A 23387-nucleotide genomic window follows, 5' to 3' on the forward strand; every position below is an offset into this window, starting at 1 on the left:
GTGACCCACTAGATCCGTTTTTCATGGAATGGCTGCATACAAAGGTGTAGTAATGTACTACAGTCAACCCTCCATGAGTCGATATTGAAGGGACCATCGACTCATGGGAATATCGAGTCATGGAACAGCAATATTATGGAAAGCGGTTTGAGGGGACCATCATAGTAACCATGAACTTTGATTTTTAGTATGGTTCCATGAGTCGATATCGAGTAATGGAACATCGACTCATGGAGGTTTAACTGTACCACCAAATTTGTGCGAATTGCTTAATGCTTTCAACTGTGCCACTTCCAAGGGCGTTACATTAAATTTGAGATTAACCTTTTTAATCTTTCCAAGGTTAAACAAACGTTTTTTAATCCAAATGGCGTTCAAAGTCATTAATCATTTTGTTCGATAATACCGTGCTTGCGGTGCATCACTCGTACAAATTTTGATTTTTTATAGTACAATTCACAGTGTAATTCACGACCTGTAGCAATTCATAATTGAAAAGTATATGGTCAACCATCAAGTTTTAAAAACACTGAAATCCACTTGAATCAAGGTAGCTATTAATATCCCAAAAGAATTTTCAGTAGCCGTTGAGCGAATGATATATCCCGGCGAGGCTACAGGTGCTCTAAACCAACTGCAACTGACAGCATCATCATTTGTGCACCAACTGGAGAGTGCTCGACGAGCATCCATATAGAAAGGAGTGAGTGCCATTTATCGTGGAGAGAGCTGCAATGCATGAGCAGCCCGGAGATGACGACGACCACGACAATAACATGCGGGGGACTCATAATTTGCAGACAACAAAACTAAATGGCACATCATTCATTTCCGGATCGGGACGACGAGGTCGGCTAAAGGACTACGACAAGGAAGTGTCAGAGGGTTGTTGCATGTTTTGGCGCAGATAAGCGAGAATAGATGACTCGGAGAGAATCTCTACACACGGCGCGCAGCATCCCTCGGAGAGCGGAAAATGGGAGCAGCAGTCAAAAGGGACATCCGAAGGGCAGCGCTCGGAGTTGTTGTAATGCGGGGCGGTTCGGAGGGGAGGAAACGGATGCTGGCTAGGTCAGAGTCTCTGGGCTGATTGGGATTTTAGTACTGAACTAGACGTCATCGGTGACGGCCGCGTGACTTGATTCCAACTCGTCTGATGGATCGTGAGATTGTTGGGGATTGATAGGAATAGGAAGTTTGTCTGAAGCTAGTGTGTAGATTTTGGGTGCCACGGTACGCCCTTGAGCCGTGTGTAAACGCGAAAAGCTGTAAGGGGGACATTTCGCTAGGTCAGCAGGACGACGAATCGGCAGTGGCAAAAGTTCGACAGGTCGATGGCAGCGATGACAACATCGTCAACTGCGGCATCAATGAAGAGATTGTGGTTGTTTTCGTACGGTTGAACCCCACCCCTCAGAAGCACTGTAGCAGGCAGGAAGAGTATCGATGGAAAATTAAACTTTGAAAAGTCGATACCGGGTAGTGGAAGTTGACTTGCGGTTAGTTAAAATCAGTTCAACTCAGTGACATGGCTCGGTGGAAAGCTTCCGAGTTGGCAAAGTGACAGATGCGGGATTGAAGAGATAGAAGGACGGGATCGGGTTCGGGAGGATATCGAATTAAAATTTAAAATCCAATTCAGTAGAATCGAAGAGCTGCGGCAGAGTTTGATTTATTGTCAGCAGGCTTCTCCACGGTGACAGTTTGAGTGAAAGGTTTTCTGGTCGGTCCGTTTTGGGAAGGGTGGGGCGGTAGCAACTCAGGCTGAAGCAAAAAGAACGTGTATGAAGTGCTCTCGATTGGCAAGAGAAGTGTATTCGGCAAGGATCCCATACGTTCGCGTGAAGTTTATGCAAGTCAATTCGATTTAGAGAAGCAGCATGCTTTCCTGCCACCGCTGTCGAAGCGAATGAAGAGAAATAAGCAAGATATCGACAGCTCCCTGAGTGGAAGTGCGGAGAGTGCAATTTCTTCGAATGATATTGATATTCAAATCAATATGTCATCTCAGAAGCAATTTATTGCGAAGATGGTGCAATTTATTGCGCTGATAAAAGAATAAAAGTCAGTACTTTTTCCTTCGCCTCGAACGATCTCGGATATTGCGCTCGTTCATCTGGAAAGAAAAAGATACATTGTTTCATGCCGCGGTGGATAAACAGAAGCAACAGTGCTGTCAAAACGTGCACCAAGAAGCTCATAACCGGCTGAGCTGATAACAGAAACACAAATCAAGAAGATGAAATACGCTCGTAAATAAAGACTCGTAAAGGGAATTCCCCACTCCTTGGCGCTCATCATTTATCGGAGGTTATCTGTGTGTGCTTTCTTCGTCCTAGCCAAAATCTCGTGTGTTAGTGCTCTCTAGTGAATAAGTAAATGTCAATTGTGTCCCATTTCCATCCGTGTTTCTCATCCTAAAATATATATAAAAAGAAGATTAATTTGGGTGATTTTCCGTGAAATTAAATCCCAAATACCAACATCAAGCAGTGTTAACCAGCGGAAGAAAAATTACCGTGTTTCGTGAGAGAAAAAAAATATTACCGAGTGCTTTTCATTGTTAGACACCCATCAAGGGAGAGCGACGTGTAAAATTTTGAACGATGGAATTAATCACGGCGACAAAGCAGACGCGTCAGCTGCTAACATCTCGCTGTCACCGTCGTCAGCGTCTTCGGTGGCGCGGATTGGAGGTGACCGTGGTTTGGTCGATGCTGATGCTGCTTACAATCGTTAGTCGTACAACTGCACAAACATCACCGCAAACGGAGAAAATTCCACTGGGTAAGTCTTTTCAATCCAGCGGGGATCGTTTCACAAAAAAAATAGCACGAATCTACTAACGGTATGCGATATTTCGAACGATTTTGTCAACCAAGGTTCGGAACGAGATTTCAGTTCTCGAACATTGCTTTGTTTCATTTCATAAAATAGAAATTGACGATAGTTTTTAAAATTCACGGCACAATACGGAATTGTGCAAAGTTACTATCATAATATCTAAATACATTTATTTAATACACTTAGGGTCGATTTCTTCACGATGGCTTAAGCCGTAAACCACGCTAACCCATATAGTTAAACTAGGATTAAGGCCTAAGCGGAGGTGAAGAAATCGGCCCTTATTCATCGATTCGCAATTAACTTAATTATCGAATTTCCATTCGAGTAATGCCTTAGAAAATGTCTATGAAACCTTATGGCATTTTACCCAAGTAGAAAAGCGTGACCAATGAATACTATCATTTTGTTAATATACCTAGCCAACATATCATAATATATTCCACGGTGTGCTGGAACACACATATTATCGAACTTGCATGAACCTTCGATCTTTTTTCACTAAAAGTTAGCCTTGATAGTCAAGAAAAGCTTGCGGAATATAAAAATTCTTTCATCGGCAAAAAATTGAAAAAAGTCGATTTTTGTATTTTTACCCTTCTCCCATATATGAGTTCATAGGAGAATATTAGAGTTATACTAATTTTGATGCATTGCAGACTTATTTGATATACCTAGATTACGAATCGATTACAAGACGTTTCAAATTGAGCATAATTTCTACCTACATTCACACAATGTGACCAGCCCATTGTGGTATGCCGTTTATTAACGACATCGCATTTTTACATAAATTTATTAAGGTAAACATACCACAACTTATCAAGTTTCAATCAATGTTTCCTATTCTACTGAATAATTGAAATTATTGGAGTTCGTTATTGAACATGAAGCTTTTTTAAGATAACAGACAATTGTATAATTACATGCAACCATTAAATAAACCGCCATATAATTATATAGGGCAATGTACTGTTTCAATTTTGTATGGTATGTTCACTCTAGCTGATCTTGTTATTCATATTTGTTTTGATTGAAAGATATTCCTTGTATGAGTAACTTTTCAAATATTATATAATATATATTTGAAAAGTTGTCATGCCGATTTATATTGAAATCTTGCAGACGCTGGTTGGGTGCGTTTGCTAAAACCTCACATCATTAACATATCCTTAGTTACCTTCATATACTTAAAACTAAATACATACCATAAAACGGGGTAACTTTGATAGTTTTTTGAGAGAAAATCGAATTTTTTTTATTTGTAAAACAAGCACTGGTTTGTTAGTTATCGATTGTACATGAAAGATTGCATATCGGTTCGATCTTAATGAATCTATAGTTTTTCATATAATCGAAAGTCAGTTTTTGGTAATGAGGTAACATTGATAATGAGTAGATAAGCACATGAAAATCCAAAACAAATGTTAATGTTAATAGAGAAACTGGATTAGATTTTATCAATTAAAGTACAGAATTTATTGAACAAAAAACATCTTTAAAAGGGTTTTCAGTCAAAACAAACATAATAAACACCATTATAAGTTGATAATAATGGGTATAAACATATATCTCTGAATAGATATCTATCGATAATCATGTTTCGACATTGAATTCACCATATATCAATCGTTTTTGGAACATGAATGAGTATAAATCGACTGAATCCCGTAAAGTACATGAGACGTTGCATACCTCTAGGTTTTTAATGTTATATGGGAATTTGTGACTTTGATTACAAAAATGATTCCAAATTGTAAAACTGTTTTTCGCTATGAGGTTTGATACCGGATTTATGTTCTACTAGGCCATCAAGCATACGTACCGAATTCATTATAGTTTCATGAAATAGTTATAGTAAAACAGATTGTTTGTGAGCGTTTTGCAAGTACCAAAATCTCATCATTTTTTAATATTCGAATATAAAGCCTCACATACTCTTGATTGGCACGAAAACAGCTCAGAGGTGAAGTGTCACACCGATACTCCTTAGTTTCGTATTCGTTTTACTTAACTGAATAACATAATTTTGGTTATTTTGTTTAGTGTACGTTGCGGATCCCGCACTATCAAAGTTACCCGCATTTTCATAGATACCTCGTTTTACGATAATAAAATTTATGTGTCCATGTTGGTTATTGAAATTGTTGTGTCTATTTCGCAAAATGTGCCCTCCATAAGTGCGAAGTCGTGAATAAAAGGGCTGGATTACGTTGGATCGATTTGTTACCGTCGCCACATTTATCCGAAGTAATCCAGCCCTTTTACTCAAAATCAGGCACTTCAAACCCCAAATATAATGTGCGCATTGCATATGAGTAGATTAGTGACTGCACAAAACTTGTATCACGATGAGCTTGAAACCACCTTACGGCTATATAAGCCATTCACTGTTAATCATGTTATAATGAACCCGATTTCAAGAAGATTGCGCGTATAAGCACATGAATACAGCTTATACTGCCATGTGTATCAATTTCTGGGAATTCCTATTCTGATTAGAAAACTATACCACATACGTAAAATATTACTGATTTGATTCAGAAAGAAGAATACAAAGCGATCGTATGAGCTTTTCTGAAGTGAAAAGTGAAATTTCCATTATATAAAATACGGCATACCACCATGGGTTGGTCATATTATGTCAGTGTATGTAGGAAATGATGCTTAAATCTAAGAATTCATTCATGTTAAAGATATGTCATGTCAAATTGGTCATTAGGTCGTTAAAAGTCATCATATTAGTGTATCTCTAATATTCTCGTATGAACTCATATATGGAAAAAGGGTAAAATACAAAAATCGTCTTTTTTCAATTTTTTGCCGATGAAAGATTTTTTAATATTCAGCAAGCTTTTTTTGAATATCAAGGCTAACATTTAGTGAAAAAAGATCGGAGGTTCATGCAAGTCCGATAATATGTGTGTTCCAGCACACCGTGTATTCATCAGCAGGTAATTAATGCCAATAATGTCTATGAATAATATCTGCACAATCATAAATTTAGTTATTTTAATAGTCTTGCACTTGAAACAAAACGTTATAAGTGGTAATTTGTTAACACATCAAATGCAAACCATATTATTGAAATGGTATTGAATATCAAACCTAGCTTTGCTAATCTTCAAATAATCTCCTCTTATGATGATATTCTATCGCAAAATATCAAAATGATAAGCTTACCTTGTTTGGTATTTGATAGCTTAATATGGTTTATAAGTCTACGTATATTAACTAACTTTGATATGTGATTGTTATAGGCTTCCTATTTTCCTCTGGTCGGGTAAGGGTATGGAGGAGGTTCTAATTCTTATCCATGCTAAAAACGTTGTGTCAGACATCAGCATCTTCATAACACCAATAAAATATAGTCTAATATGTCTTATATAATTTGGTTCAAGGAGGATTCCTTCAATAATCAATGATATGAAGAGCTTTATTTTCTCGTTAGGTATAGAAATAAATTTGCCATTTTTTTATTATTGGACTCGGATAAGAATAAATGCACATGATTCAACAATAAAGTTGATCTCGGAAGACATATTTCTTTTGCCTTAGGACAATAATATGAAATTGTGAAAAATGCAGTAAAATACATAGATATCATATAGAGCCTGACATTATAATGAGGGAATTTTGATAAGCAGGAAAAGTTTGGCAAATTATGGAAGAAAACTGAGTACGATAGTTCTAAAAATTTAGGTACATTGTAAATTAATTTCTATCTGCAATCGACCTTGATTTAACATATTCTCGATAACACGAAACCATTGTATGACTTAGCTGAATACAACGTAACTATTTGTTTTGCCTCGCGTTTACAATTCAAATTATTAACTTGATACATGAAGTGAAAAAAGAACATTTATCAAATTTCGTTCACAAACAAATGCAAACGCTTACTATCAATGAATAGAATAACATGTTTATGTATTCATATAAATAAAATCTGATCTACCCAAGCAATCAAAAGTTCGGATTTTGCTTGACGAGCATACTCAGAAGTTCAAATACGTTTTCTAAGGATTTTTTCCAGATTTTGTTGGAGATACCTTTAGGAATTCATCCAGAAATTCCAGAAATTTGATGAAACGAAATCAAGATTCGTTCCAAAGTATCCCAAAGAAGTGACGTTTTCGAAACTTGTTGGCGAACAAAACACGGTCTTGCAGCTGTACGACTGATCAGCTTCATAGCTGTAAGTATATTTATAGTTCAATATTTGATTGGGCAGCATAAAGTTAAAACTTTCATTTCTGTGTATCTTCTGAACTCGAATCAATTCTCTTACTTAACTGGGACCAGTACATCCTCTTATTACGTGAACGTGCTGATGTGCTATTGAAGGTTTATCAGTGTGATACACTCTATTGACTGCCTGTACAGTGAGTGCGGTTACAGAACTTATCCAGCAATTCTTCCATAGATTTCTGGAGTAAGAGAATTTGTCGGGGATTTTAAAGAATCTGTTTTTTTAAAGCTATCTTGAGTGTTTGTCCCAAGTTTTCCATAGCAATTCTTCAACAGGTTCTTAAAAAAACTCCAAAGAATTTCTCGTTAAACATCACCAAGGAGTTAATTTTTCAGAAATATTTTTTAAGAATCCTACAAAAATAAATCCAGGACATATTTTTAAACTAAATCCTAAAGGTATAACTAATCATGGTGAAAAATATGCATACTATATTCCCACAAGAGAGAAACATTTTTTAAGATTTTCGGTTTTATTCCAGACTGTTGATATAGTCTTGGATAAATCTCAGGAAAAATTGAAGAATCCGTAAAGAATTTACTCAAAAATTATTCAAGAAATCTTTGAGAAAACTTAAAACTTTTTGAGAAATTTACATATGTGTAATCCTCAGCTGGATTTGTCGTGAAATTTGTGTAAGAAATCTTAATAGATATTGTGAAATAATTTCCGAAAGAGCAATTCCTATGATAATTGTCAATTGAAGGAGTTGGTCCAAAAATGAGCATGAGCATATATGACCGTACAATTCGTAGTTTCAATCAATGTGCACAAATCAAGAGCTCAAAATTTGAAAGTTAATAACAGCGCCGGCTACGTCTTTACGGTCACCGGGAAAGGGAAGGAATGTTAGTTAGACAACCATTGTTACTAGAGACCGTGTATACCTCTGCATCTCCACAGTTGTCATGAAAAGGATATTGGGCTAGTAGGATGAGATAAGGATCTGGGGTAAGGATATAGTCACGCCCAATCAGATTCGCGATATTACTAAACAACCGAATTAATAACGAACCGTGACACTTTTTCACTTCACTACGAGAACGACGCGCAAGATGTTTGATCCTGCCCTCATCGTCCGCCAAACACTACTCTGTTGAAGATACTACTCTATTGAGTGGTTCTAAAAATGACAAAAAGCAACACTGGAAAAACGACTTGAGAGTTTTTATATGAATTCTTGTATGATTCGTCTTAAAAAAATTCTGCATTGACTTTTTCAGCCCTAGAATGAACTTTTTTGAATTTTCCTGAAATATTTATGCACTTTATATAGTAATATTTATCCAATAATTGAACTTTGATAATAATACCTACTAAATAAATCAAAAGAAGAATTTTTGAAAGAATCTTCCTATAAAATCTTGTAAGAATTTAGGAAGAATTTACGGAGTAAACCCATTGTTGGACTGCTGAATGATTTCCTAGAGCAAATACTGAAGAAATTCATCTTAGAATATCTTGAGAAATCATTTAAAAATGTTCAACACGAATTTCTGGGAGAATCGCTAGAGGAATCTTTATAACAATGTCTGGAGAGATCTATGAATGAGTCTCTGTACGTATTTCTAAAGGAAGCTCTAGATTCACTATATGAAAAAAAGCTGATGATCTATCGAAAGTAATACCTCAAACCTGTGGAATAGTACTACTATGGAATTCAAAGAATGCATTGGGATTCATATCAATGCGAAAAACGAAAAAAAGTGGTCACGTTATCGAAAAATGCATAAGGAACTGGCTTGCTTCAGAATATGGTTTGTTATTAAATGGTTACAAATCAGTTCATGACTTCCACAGGCACGAGTAATAAAAAGGTTTATGGATATTTGATTATTAACAGAATAGTGTGTTTTGGAATCCAAAACTACTATGCCCTGTTAACAATAGGGGTCCCTACATATTACCAATCCAGATCGCTTTCGAACCGGATCCTCCCTGCCTGTGTAGAATTTTATAATATATCTACACAGGCAGGCAGAATATCGCATATCTACAGCTATAAAATATTTTGATCAGCCCCTATGAACCCAGTGCCCGGTGCGGACTGCACCTGCCGCTACGCTTCTGTTGCTCAGTATTGAATTCCTGGTCATAAACGTATCTACCATGAACTTCTTTTATATTTTAGAAAAACGGAGGTTGAGCGAATTTCATGTTTTAATCAAATTAGGCAACACTTAGTTTGGTCAGTTAGAACAACTGGTTTTCATTGCTTACAAACACTTGATTATAGTTAACAAACGTACCTGCATCAGTAGACTATTTAATAAATATTTGATAAAAATTATAATCTGCATTCCTGAAGAGAAAATTCAATATGCATAACATACATCCCACCATTGTTTGATCAACTAGGGCCTTAGAATATATTCCTAAATTCGGTGTGGGTTATTCTGATTACTGCACTTAGCACAGCCAAAGGTTGTTAATAATCATTACTTCTAATTTTCACTGGCACTAAATGTGTTCATCATATCAATAAATGCTCTTCATGATACTTTTACTAGCTGATTGAAGTGAAACATGCTGTTTTGTCCGAACTCTTGGATGCTTGTGTAATACTATTTGGAAGACCTTTCTTCACTGTCGTATGTTAGAATCAACCTAGTGTTTGTAAGAACACCTTCAGGGATTCCTGCTGGAGTTTCGCTAAGAATTATATAAGAATTTCTACATCTGTTGTTTTTCGAGTTTGTCTATGTATCCTACCAGTAATTTTTGAAAATGCCGACTGCGTTAACGATTTTTTTAATGAATTCTTTTCACTTTGACTGTAAATTATTCTAACGAGTCAAGTCACTTTCAATTTCGCATTTCCTATAGGCAGTGTTTAACTACAGTGAGATTCCGTTTTTGACATGCTCCATTTTTGGCAACCCACCCCCTCTCGCCCCTCCCCCCCCCCGGATTTTGGCAACAAAATGGATCCATTATTGACAACAACATCCCACCTACTACTGAGGGTTATCGTACGCGCTTATTTACTTAAGTCATTGGTCACGCAATCACAACATTTCATGAGTCCATTAAGCTCCACCAGTTTCTCTACTGGAGGCCAACTTCTTTTCTCAGGAATTTATATTGGGTGACCAGCCCACTTGAGTCTGCCAGTAGTATAAGTAGATGAAAAACCGCTTTTCTACAGATTTAGAACAGCTCGTTTGAACAAAGCACAAGCACTGACACAGAAGCCTTAGCGTAGTTATGATACACTTCGTAGATTTGACTCTAGCATACGAGAAATATAAAGTCTATGACTCTCATAAAGCATCAACTATACATTAAGCCCACCTTTTCAACTCACAGTTGTTATTATCTTGGAATTACATACATTGCATGAAGTAAAACATACCGCAGCAATAGTATCAAACAAAGCAAAAAATCTTATATTTTTACTTTTTGGTGAAATCTTGGTGGTTTTAAGTAGGTTTCCAGTGGAATTTGAGAAGAACTAGTGGTAACTTTTGATATATAAATTTTTGATTTTTTTTCTGGAAGCTTGAGAATTTTTACCAAGCGGAATCTTAAGATTTTAAATGATAGTCTCAAAATGTTTAGCTATCTTTTCGGCATATGTAAATTCCAATCGGAATTACATTTTTCAATTTCTATACGGAATGTAAAAAAAAATGGTTTCCGTTTTTGCCAACTGAAAATTTCGACTTTGTTTCCAAAAGCGGAATCCCACTGTATATGGAATTACTCTAGATTTGCTTTTCAAAAAAATTTTCAGAAATGATTCAAGTCTTTGTTTGTTGATTTTTCAGAAATTCCATGAGAAACTCTTCTAGCATTTTCGCCCAGATTATGTTCAGTTGCTGTTTCCATGGATTTGTTTTTTTTTAGCATTATAAATCTCAAGTACTGCAATATCTTCATATATTTTCTGTAATTTCAACGGGAATTTATCTTAAGATTTATTGATGAATAACTTCTGAGATTTTCCCTGAATTCTTTGAGCAACCTCTTTTGAAAACAATTCATTCAAAAGGTTATGAGAAACCTGAAATTATCCTGTAAAAATATCTTCAGGAAATTGATTACTACTTTTCTTAATTTTTTTCTAAGGAGTTTTTTTTTGGATCCATTCCATGAATTATTTTAATTTCTTGAAGGATTTTGTGGGGAAGAGTATCCTCCACTGATGTCGGTAGGAATTTCTTAAGAATGTTTTCAAAGAATTTCTTGGAGATCACTGGATGATTTAGCAATTTCTTAAAAAAAAGATTCAGGGATTTTTCCATGACATACTCCATGTTTTTTTATTACACGCCCGACTCGATTATCCGGGCTATCGATTTTTTTTACTCCGTATAATCGAATAACTAAAATAAACATTAAAATCTGCGGTAAAAAGACTTCCATAATATTTTTTTTTTGTTTTGTTTATGTGATACAGTGGCGTAGCCAGAAATTATTTCAAATAGCAGTAGGGGTCTCGAAAAATAAATAACCAGCATACACAAAAACCTACCTACGTTCAAAACTGATTAACAATTCATATTGCATATCGCAATACTGAATTATCTCAAATTTATGCATAAAAACTGAACAACAATAATATCAAAAAACGTACTACAGATGATAGACCTGTACTAGAATTCATCCAAGGAATCATGAAAAAACTGATTGAATATTACCAGCAGGAATTCTACCATGTAATCGTTCAGAAACAACTCCGATGGTAGTTTGCTTCATTTAGAACGCCTTTGATGATAGTTCCGCTTTTAAATGTGGTTCTTGTGATTTATACATGAATTTTGTTACAAAATTCTTGCAGAACTCCTCCGTGATTATATATTGAAATCTCTCTCATTAAATTTTAAGTGTTTTTGCAAAGAATTCAACTATGAATTCTTGAAGTGATTCCCAATATGGATCCTTCATAATTGATTTCCTCAGAGATCCCATTAATAAAGTTGACCTAAACTGTTCACAATGTGCTAAAAAAATGATAAACTGCTCTTGAAGATGTCTGGAGGAACTCATCTAGGTATTCCATCTAGAGTTTCTCCAAGTAATCATGAAAGGGCTCATCCAAGAGCTATCCACTTTTTTTTCAGAAGATTACTATGCTTTCCTCCAAGGACTTCCCAATCCAATCTTATTGCTTCAATCATACTTCCAATAATTAGCATTAGCATTAAGCAATTCGCACAAATTCGTGGATGGTACAGTTCAAGACCATTGTATGGAGGTAGCCTACTTCCCGTCCGTTACCAAAGCCAGAGATTTTGGACTAATCCCTAATTCTTAGACAAGATTGATCCTCCAATCCTCCAATAGTCGAGAGCTGTCCTGGCTACGTCCATGCGAATGCAGGGGAAAGGGAAGGAGTTATTAATTGAACTCCTTTTTAAGAAAGACGCAGAGAACTCTACGACCTCTCATAGGTGTTACGGGATATATTGGAGTGTTCGGTAGACGTTCTGGTAAACATGTAGACAATATAGGCTGCAGACCGGAACAAACTTACCGAATTTTTCCTTGAAACACCTGTCACAGTGAACTGTATATTGTGATGTACGCGTGCCGATGGCCTGTAAAAAGTACCGGTAGTTATCAGCCGCCGCATAGATTTCACTTCATGTTGTCAAGCAAACATAACATGGAAAACGAATGCAATCACATATTCACACCGATGACTCGCAAAATGACTGGTATTGTCTGTTTCATGGGCAACAAAACGCGCCACCAACTTTCAAACAGACCAACCAAATCGTCGCCAGCAAACTAATCAAAGCAGGTGATGTGCCGTTATGTTGGTAAGGCTGGTGAAACGTCAAATTCGCAGCGGTTGGTTGACTGGCGACGATTTTGGCGACGGTTTCACCGGCGACGATTACGCGTTCGATAAGGTGCGAAGGTTACAATAGCTAAGACAAGACGTGTCAGGTCAAAGTAGGTACAAAAACGAAACCAATTGCCTGTCAAAAAAGACCACTTCTCATTGGTAGTTTTGGCAAAGGCCTACTTTCACATCGTTGCGTTGGATTGCAACAGGTCACTTTGTTGCTAGCCCGGCCGTGTTGCTAGTTCATAAATTAGAGTTTTTATTAAAAATTGGAAAATTTTTGATGAAATATTTTTGTTACAAATCATTTGATATTCAATGTTAAGTTAACCGCATGTGCTCTTATAATGTTAAAAAATTAAAAATACCTAATTAAGAGCCCTCTAATGGAAATTGTGTCCATTTTATCTAAAAAGATCGTCGGTTTTGAGCATCAATCTGATTTTCAAAAAAAGCTAGCATCCTTTATTGCACTAAATGACTGAAGCGTACAAGAAACAACCAAATTATGATCTCTGATATTTGATTTTGTTTACAAGATTTACTTAAAAAGGATACTGGTAGCACTGGCTGTTGTATCGTCAAGGTGAAAAAACAACGGGGCAGTCTTAGTTGAGCTGTCACGTCCTGTCCTAGGGCATTTATTTCACTTTGCAATGTTGAGACACTAGAATTTGTCTGGAACATTTCACATTTTACACACACACACTTTGCACGGTGTGAAATGTTTATCATACAACGTAGAGTGTCCGGAAATAGAAGCTGCAGTTATATGAAACGATAATTAATTATTAATTTCTTTCGGGGTTTCCCTAAGAATATATTTGAGATCCATTCCGTGAGATACTTGAAATTCTTAAAGAATCTTCATATAGAAAATCGTTCACATAGAAAATCATATTTATATGTTTAGCTTTTCGGTAGTTGTTAAACTTCCACTCGGCTGGTTAGCCGTAAACCACGATTCATAATTAAAACCAAGTACATATTTATATATTTATTAACCCTCGAGCCGCTATAGGAACACATGTGCCTATAGTAGTAGTATTCCGTTCCTATAGTAGCATAATCTTCACGGCAAAACTCGAATCAAAATCGTAGTTTTACAAAACATTTACATTAGCTCTATGAAGAATAGTTCAAAAGCTTTCGATTCATGTTAAAAGGGGCTCAATTTTACCTAAATAGTTCGTAATAAAAAAAAAGTTTCCCTACAATAGTACTTTTAACATTTCGGTCGACGCGCGAATTTTTGTAACGCGAGTAGTCGCGCGTTGTACTTTGTACAACACCCTTGGTTTTGCGAATATCTCAGGAGTCTGACCACTTAGATAGATGACGTCTTCGGCAAAATTGATTAGCAGCTTATGGGCTATCATTATTATAGCCAAGAAATTCGGGATTTTGCCACTAGGTGGCGCTAGTGAGCATTAAGCTTTTGTTTCCCAGATCTCATGATCCTGACCACTTAGAAAGATGGCGTCTTCGGCAAAGTTGTTCGGTAACTCAAGGACTATCATTGTTTGAGCTAGTTGATTCAAAATGTTTCCACTAGGCGGCGCTAGTGAGCATAAAACATTTGTTTCGCAAATATCTCAGGAGCCTGATCACTTAGATAGATGGTGTCTTCGGCAGAGTTGTTCAGTAGCTCAAATTCTTTCTTTGTTTAATCCTTAAAGTTAGAGATTTATTAAAATAATGAAGGTCCCTGAGCTTCTGAACAACTTTGTTAAAGGTGCCTGTCTAAAAAGTCAAGATCCTGTAGTAACCGCAAAACAAAATTTCATGCTCACTAGCGCCGCCTGATGGCAAAATATCGTATTTCTTGGATCAAATAATGATAGCCCTTGAGCTACCAAACTACTTTGCCGAAGACACCATCTTTCTAAGTGGTCAGGCTCCTGAGATATCTGGAAACAAAAGTTTCATGCTAGCGCCGAGCATGAAACTTTTGTTTCCAGATATCTCAGGAGCCTGACCACTTAGAAAGATGGTGTGGAAACATTTTGAATCAACTAGCTCAAACAATGATAGTCCTTGAGTTACCGAACAACTTTGCCGAAGACGCCATCTTTCTAAATGGTCAGGATCATGAGATCTGGGAAACAAAAACTAGCGCCGCCTAGTGGCAAAATTTCGAATCAACTAGCTCGAAAAATGATAGTCCTTAACTTACTAAACAACTCTGCCGAAGACGACATCCTTCTAAATGGTCAGGATCAGGGTTGTTAACGTTAATCAACGATTAACGCCGTTTCGTTATTTCGTTGACGTTAACCTGTAACGATTAACGAAGCTTGCGTTGATTGCGTTGAAAAACAATTTAACGCAGGGGTTCCCAAACTTTTTGTAATCACGGCGCCCTTTGACATTTTTTATCAGAAGCGCGGCGCACTATTATCATTTTATACAAAAATATGAATATTTTCGACAAAGTTTCTGCCAGACTTTTCATGCTAGAACAAAATCTACTTTTGCAAAAAGTACGTTCTTTGATAATTCAATAAAATTATTGATATGAAAAACAATTGCACATTTTTTTTACAAAAATAGGAATCTGCAAAAAATATTAAATTATATTTTGAACTATCACAGTTTCTGCTGTTTCAGGATCCTGTAGTGAACTTTAAATTCTTGCTAAATTTGCGCCGCTTGTATTGTAAAAGCATAAAAATAGAAAAAACGACAAATTTTGATCGAAGCAGGATTTAAAAAAAAATCGTCAAAGGATTCCTTTCAATTCGAGGCTATAAAAATGTCTTTACATTTGCGAAAGATTTTAACATGGTTTACATTTTTGCATCAGAATAAGAAATAAGAAAAGTTAAATTGTTTCTCCCAGTGTTGTGAAACCCCCTTCTCGATATAACTAAGCGACTTTAATTTTGATAAGGAGAATAAAAATTATGGCATTTTCCAGGTTAGTTTACTTTTTGACATATGATCGCAGAAATGAGCCAGCCTAGGGCTGCAATTCTCTTAAACAATTAATAACATAAGTTCTTCCGTTTCTATGAAAATGTGTAGTATAACACAGGTAAACAGAGGAAGAGCAAGCAAGCAAGATGAAAAAATCATAGTGGAGCTTTTAACAACACAATGTAACTCCATCCAGCCTGAAGATCTGTTTGTTACTGAGATCCCTACCAGCAAGGTTGTGACTATAGCGTAATAACAATTTGATATCATTTATAGAGGATGTTGTTTCAGGACTTCATCAATATATAAACTCTGAGAAAGTTCTAACTAATCCTACAGAAAACTCTATTACAGTAGACGTTCGGTCGGTGCAAACGGTTTAACTGCAATGCTTTTTAACTGCAAGTCCGGTAACTGCAACAATTCTCCAGTTATCGCACCACCAAACGTCAAAATGGTGCGCCATGTTAGCCCCTGTTAGCCCAAATGAACAGTCGAATGAATTTCACGTTCATTTTACGTAAGTTGATGGGTTGTTGACGTTTGTCAGTCGTTGCAGTTATCGAATTTCGTTCGCTAAGTGAAACGTAAACATGTTGCAGTTATCGAACGTCTACTGTATATACCTTTACAATGTTTGTCAACATACATTTGGAACATGGAATTTGAAAAACTTTGAACATAGATATTAATTTTTTTTTTGATCTGGTGAGCGATATCTCAAAGCTATCTTAATGTTTTCACTCCCAAAAAGTTGCATTCAACTTCTGTGGCGAGCAGCTTAATTGTCTTCTTTGTTCGATTTTCGTATTCAACTTTCGTCTGATGCTTTCGATCAATGTAATACAATTATAACATAAGTTGAGAAGGTTTGCCAGGCCTTACTTTTAATCGGCCCACGGTGCCCCTGAAAAGGATTTAAGGCGCCCCAGGGCGCCGCGGCGCACAGTTTGGGAAGCACTGATTTAACGATAACGTTAACGTACAGCGTTGATTCAACGTCAACGACTTCGTTATTTCTAACGTTAAAGATTTGAAGATTCCAATATCTTAAAATAAAATAATTACTTGCTCTCATATTCGATTGATTTATAAATTAGTATATGTAGAAACCCAGAAAATGATGCAGTTTAGATAATAATAAATAACGAGTGAACATTTTATTACTAACATAAAAACATGATAATTGCGAATTGTGTGGACAGTTTCAACATAAACACTACTGAAACATGCCATGTTCAGAAACGATTATTTAGAAGAAAAAAAAGCTTGATCTCATTGCAGGTTTTTTGGAAAGTTTACTGATTTTCTCTTAGTCGGGTATGGTGAAAAATGCCGTTTATATTAGAGCTCCACAATATCAGAAATGAGAAAATCTGCTCTACGACCATTGACACTTTCGATTGCAATGAGAACTTTTGTCTGCTATGGTATGTTAGGGTATTATGGCAACTTGTATTTAGAAATGAGAAGTCGGGTCATCCTGGGGGCGGTCATTAAGAAACATTTGGTTGCCGGATGGTTAAAAAAGGACGCCGTGTGCTGGCTGGAGGTAAAGGAAGCCGCTCTTTGGTGACGGCTTTAGCTAATTGTTGTGGGTTGCTGGAACGCCGAGATGTCATAGGACGAATACAATATTGCTAGGAAAATCTTTGCAATTTGTAAAAGTTCTTCCAAGCAATCACAAACTGACGTTCAAAAAGGCTGACTGTTGTGTGCCTGCAATGTGAACTTAGATTTTTTTCAATCAATTTTCCGTGGATACGGGGTATCAGCATAGAAACGTGATGTTTATTGATTTTTGGAAACATTCTCTGAAAACCTTTTCGAAACATACAATCAACGCTTAGGTTAGCGGTGATCGTTGACGTTGATTCAACGCAAACACGTTAACGTTGACGTTAACAGCCATGAAAATTAACGCAACGCCGTTGACGTTGATCCAGTGCACAATCAACGTTAACGGCGTTTATCGTTGATTAACGTTAACAACCCTGGTCAGGATCCTGAAAAATCTGCAAAACAAAAGTAAAACTTCCATGCCTACAGTGCCACCTAGCGGTTAAATTCCAAATTAAATGAGGTACCATCAGATAGCGCTTCACCTCCAGAACAACTTTACTAAAGACCCAAAGTTTCTATATTATCTGGATTTCGAGATATGACGATTTCAAACTGTGGTTTCCTCGAACCGTACATGTGCGTTCATTATTATGCAACTTCCATGTACATTTGTTGATTTTACCGTATTATAAAGGGTCATACTGTAAATACAAACTGTCAAGAAGATTCTTGAGGAATACATTTTGGTTTGGCGTCGATAGATATCTTTGTTGCAAAATGATAGCATATAAATCACAACTGTTGTACAAAGTACAACAGCGCGACTGCCCGAAGGTTAAAGGTGCAAAGGAGCTGAAATTTTAAACAAAACAATTTATTTCATCATTTTTTGATCTTAATCAAGCTATTGATTCATAGCTTGGATGGGTTAATAGATAAATAGCTCCTGACCTTCATGGCTGAAAATATTGTTTAATGCTATATAGCCAAACAACCGTAAAAAGCCACTGATATGACTAAAGGGGACTGTCAACTAAGGGAACACTCATATGATATAGCACAATGTATATTCCACGAATTAAAATTCAAATTCCTTTTCGTTCGAAATGATCCTGCGCCAAATTAGATTTCGTATTGAGTTCAGCGATTTCTTTAATGACGTTTTTTTCGTCTTTACCAGTACTCTACTGCAAATTCCCTGTAGAGTAATTCTGGTAAACGTTTGCAATTGTGTTCTTGCGACTTACGCAACAGAAATCCTGGCAACACTGTATGGGTTTGACACCTTATGGGGCTGTCCATTAACCACATGGTTCCCTCCTTCGCCCCTCGAGGTCATTTGTTCACATACAAAATTTAAAAATTTGTATGGATCGTGGTCATTGGCCAGACATTTCGCATTTGAGCTGTCGCTCTAAATATTATATTTGTTTCGGTATAACTTGCCCTGAAATACTTTCAATTTGATTGATATCTTCTGCGGTATGGTAGGTGTGAACCTAAACCTCACATTATTCTAACGTTTCGTTTTCTATCGACTGCATATCACATACCCTAACAGTTTACACCTCAAAATCTCTGACAGTTCCCAGCGTTCAAACGGAGAAAAGCGAAAATCGCGCTCCGCAATAACTAATAATATCCACCTCGTTGGTTGTCGTCGAGCGCAGCGTACCTCCACCCTCGCCGCCATCGTGGCCTTTTGCGGGGGTAATAATGGTGAAAAATTTGTTTTTTCCTTGAGCAAAGTATAATGGTTATTAGGAAAAGTGCGCACCGAAAGCTAGGGGTTGGGTGATGGCAATGGAAAGCCGTTTCAGACAATGGAAACCACAATCAGCATGCGAAACTTGGTCTGCTCGGTTGCGACTCGGAACTTTGGAGCGCGTTTTGTGGGCAAAGTGAGGAATGATTTAACGGTGGTTGCGAGGTAAATATTTGTTCCAGTCAACCTGCTACAGCCATCTCTTCTGATTAGGCAATTTAAATCGTGCACAATTAGTGGGAAAAACATTTACGGCTAATGCGTTTGGTGAAAAGAAACGTTACTTTCAATTTGCGTGTGGTATTAGTTTAAACACCTCAGGTGTTAGGCAATTTAGATAATCGCGCTCGGAGGTATTTTGCGATGTTGTACACAGCACTCTGAAGTCATATGAGTGTGAGGATTGGCATCACTCGTCTGATTAAGTTTGCAATTAAATAGTCCTCAATTTCCATGGTGTATTCTTAATGTTAATCAGGTATTATCATGCTCGACGGCACGAGAAGTGGATAGGGCATATCATTTGCACAAAAATAGCTGGCTAGGACAGTCCACGGCTTATCCTATCAATAATTTTCAAAGATGATGATAGTTTGACAACATGTTAGAATAGTCTGCTTGAACTATTGCATTATTGGTATAACAACAGCAACATTTACTGTATCTGCAGTCTTCATAACACGATTACCATTTTCTTTTCTGAACTATTCAAGTAGCAATAAGTTTGCGCTTTTTTTTTATCATTCAGCTGATCATGATTCATATTGCGTTTAACGATTTATTTTTTTCATATCTGCAATATATCCATGATAATTCCAAATATGTTTTTTTTTTTTGAGTACCTTTTTAATGCGCCACGAGACATGGCCCAAGTAGCACGCGAAACATCTTCCAAAGAAATGCTTTTCAAAAATGGTTTCAATCGCGTATCAATAAAAGCACCTGTAACTTATATGGTTCTAGTTCGGTTCCATATCAATATCAAGGCTCATAAAGTTTCATTGCCGTTCCAATGAACATGCATTTCACTCCTTGTTTGACGTTCAACATCTTTGAAATGACAAGATTTGCTGCAAATGTCCCTTGCAAATAGCAATAAAGTCAAATTTATCAAGATGTTTTCAGCAACATTTCAAACAAACTCTTGAAACTTCTCCAAAAATGCCGGTTTTAATGTTAGGTTTCACATTACTTTCATTTAAAGCATCCGCAACTTGCATTCAATTATCGTTCCCATAGAAGATTCATCTAAGTTGCGAGAAAGTTGCACTAAACTTCGTGTATGACAGCTAGAAGTTTGTTTGTTTCCTTCCAGTTGCAATATGGTTGAGTTGCACCTTACGTATCATCTAACAAAGAAAACATGGTCTAGCAACAGTTTGTTTGTTTAAAAGGTGTTTCTCAAGTGTTGCGCGGAAGTTTTTGCGAAAAGTTTAGATTATTTCAGGCGTGGCCTAATTTCACCAGTATAATGAACTTGTATTCCGAAGGGTGCACTCAAGTTATAAGCAACAAGCTTTGATCAATGGGCCGTGTGGTCGCTTTTATAATGCATTGGCGAAACAATTGTTCGAAGAGCTGATGGAGTAGTGAGAAGAGGTGAAGATTGGTGATCTTGAGGTCGGAAGATCGATTCTCTTTCATGTTTTTGTTTTCATATTTTTTCTTTTAAGTATTTTGCAACAAATAAGCAATTTCGATATTACTTAAATATGTTGCAAACAGACTTCGCCTCTTGCGCTTTTTGCGTTGCTATTCAGTGCAATTGTAAGTCATATTTTCACCAATCGACAACTCTGATTAGTTTCAAGAGAGAATTTTATTCTTGAGTTGCAACAAACTGTGCTGCTTGGGGGGATGTTGAGAGGTCCCTTTTCACAGCCACAAAACCGACAGACATCAGTTTGACTTCGACTTATCTTTTTTAAATGATATCTTGCCGGCCAGTGTCACATTAGCAGCCCAATATATATTCTTAGTGATTTTTTATTTAAACTCAAGATTTTTTCCGTAATTTGTTTGTTTGGAGTTATGAAGAGTTTTGATTGCCTTAATTTTTTTATAGCTTTCCAATTTAACTGAATCATATTGTCCTTCCATTGCTCTAATTCCAATTATGTTACACATTTCGATATTCCACAGAAAGGCTCTGGTCCTACATATTGAGAACTTGCGCCTTGTCTGGCAAGTAAATCGGCTTTCTCGTTTCCTTCAATTCCACAATGGACTGGTACCCAGTACAGATGGACCTGATTTTTCATAGCCAATTGCTTCAGAATTGTTATACATTTTCAAACCAATTTTGATTGGCATGTGAAACATTTTAATGTATTCAGAGCCGCCTGACTATTTGAAAATATGCAAATCCTTGCATGTCTGTAGTTTCTTTTTAAACATATATATGCACATTCTAAGATGGCGTATACTTCTGCAAAGAAGACGGTTGTCCATCATCCCATAGGTATTGAAACATGAATTCCCGGGCGTATAATACCAGCTTCGGCACTATCTTTCATTTTGGAATCATCTGTGTAAAAAATAATCGATCCTGGTGAAATAATAGGCCCTCCTGATTCCCATATTTGGCGATTCGTATTAATTTCTTTATACGGTTTATCTAGGTTCAGGATTTTTTCCATCCAGTCTTCGATCATCTATACTGATTTATCAATACTAAAATCTTTCAGTATACTAAGATGCCCAGAAAGACTGCCTTCTAGAAAAATGGTAATTCTTCGCAGTCTTAGCGCACTCCTTTCAGCTTCCATTTGCACGTATTGGTGCAATGGAAGCTTATATAGAAGTTGCCTTATAAAAGAGCTTTTGGAAAAATCAAGGAAAAATGGTGCAAAATTAAGAAAAAAAAAAAGTAAATGTTACTGTTATCTGAATATTGTTCTGTGATAAAAAATGATGCAGCTGGTAGAGGAATTGAAAAAAAAAATCAGATTTTAGCCAGGTTTCTCAAATAAACCCAAATCTTTTTGATGTTAATTTCTAGTTTGAAGCCTTGCGCAACCGAAGAAATGAGCAGTTCGTATATTGAATTGATTTCCAAAATCGTTGTCTTTGAACCAATTGTGGAAATAATGTTCTCAAAACATGTTGGCCTATCAATTTTTAACCCGTTAACGCCCAAGGTTTCTCACAATTGGAATTTAGCTCCGTTTTTGTTACTCATAGTCGTATTCTCATGAATTAAACCTTATTTCACCAAAAAATGTCAAGTCTATGGTGGGGATCCAAAAAAATTCTTGAAAGTGTGTCGTCTATATCTAGCTGTTCTATAAGTTTATTTTCGAGATTAATCAAATATATTTTCATGCTCCTCGACCCATTACAATGTAAACAAGTTGGAAAAAAACTGCTGGTGAGGGGTAATTCATAAATTACGTCACGTACAGAAGAGGAAGGAGGGGGTTACAATGAAACGTGACTACCCATATAAAAATTGGAGTCCATACAAAAAGTGTGATACAGAGGAAAATTGAGGAGGATGAATATGGCAAAACTTTGCGTGACGTAATTTATGGACGTACCCTGATAAAGAAATTGCAACATAAAGAATAAAAATTTCAGAGGTGAAAGGTGCATGCCAGAACTAAATCAATTAGTGATTTCAATTCAATTTTCTGCTCTACCACGTAAGTAAGATACAGATACATACATACATTTCCATACATGTACATGTACAATAATGCACACTTAAACCATTTATACCAAAAACAAAATAAAATCTTACATCGAATATTTTGATTCAGAAAAAAACCTACAAATGTTTCAGAATAGTCTTCAAAAAGATTATATAAAACTTGTCATCTGATAATGGAAACATAACTATCAATATATTTTTTTCTGGTTCAAGTTATTAGTATTAAATGTGACTCTGATCTGACAGTGATCGGAATTTATATTTGGCAATATCAGAATTTCGTTAGTGCTGATCAGTCCATTGACAGTCAAATATTGGATTCCAACTATTACATGCATTACAGATGTGGATATTTGAAGCCAACATTATTCGGCTATAACGTTTAAGTTATTGCATCACTGATGCATATAGTCTTATTCACCGATAGAACCGAATCCACGTGGTCCAAGATTTTTGACACTAGAGCTGGCCAGAATACCTGGGGAGCATACGGAAGCGTGCCCGCTCAAATGTCACAATTCTTGGGCCGAGTGAGTTCAGCAAGGAAAGCTCTTTACTGCTACCTCGACGCGTCGCTGGTTCTAAACAGCCATAC

The 23387-nt window shown here is 36.5% G+C and overlaps 1 protein-coding gene across 2 annotated transcripts in view; it reads left to right on the top strand.

Moving 5' to 3' along the window:
• The first annotated feature begins 1106 nt into the window (after window positions 1–1106).
• Window positions 1107–23387, top strand: part of LOC5569846 (glutamate receptor 1) — a 659974-nt gene continuing 637693 nt past the window's right edge. For both annotated transcript variants that reach the window (XM_021840615.1, XM_021840616.1), the window contains exon 1: window positions 1107–2787. In XM_021840615.1, coding sequence (XP_021696307.1) covers window positions 2607–2787 — 181 coding nt within the window. In that variant the 5' untranslated portion in view covers window positions 1107–2606. The remainder of the gene's footprint in view (window positions 2788–23387) is intronic.

This window comes from Aedes aegypti, chromosome 2 (genome assembly GCF_002204515.2).
Source record: "Aedes aegypti strain LVP_AGWG chromosome 2, AaegL5.0 Primary Assembly, whole genome shotgun sequence".
Lineage (NCBI taxonomy): Eukaryota > Metazoa > Arthropoda > Insecta > Diptera > Culicidae > Aedes > Aedes aegypti.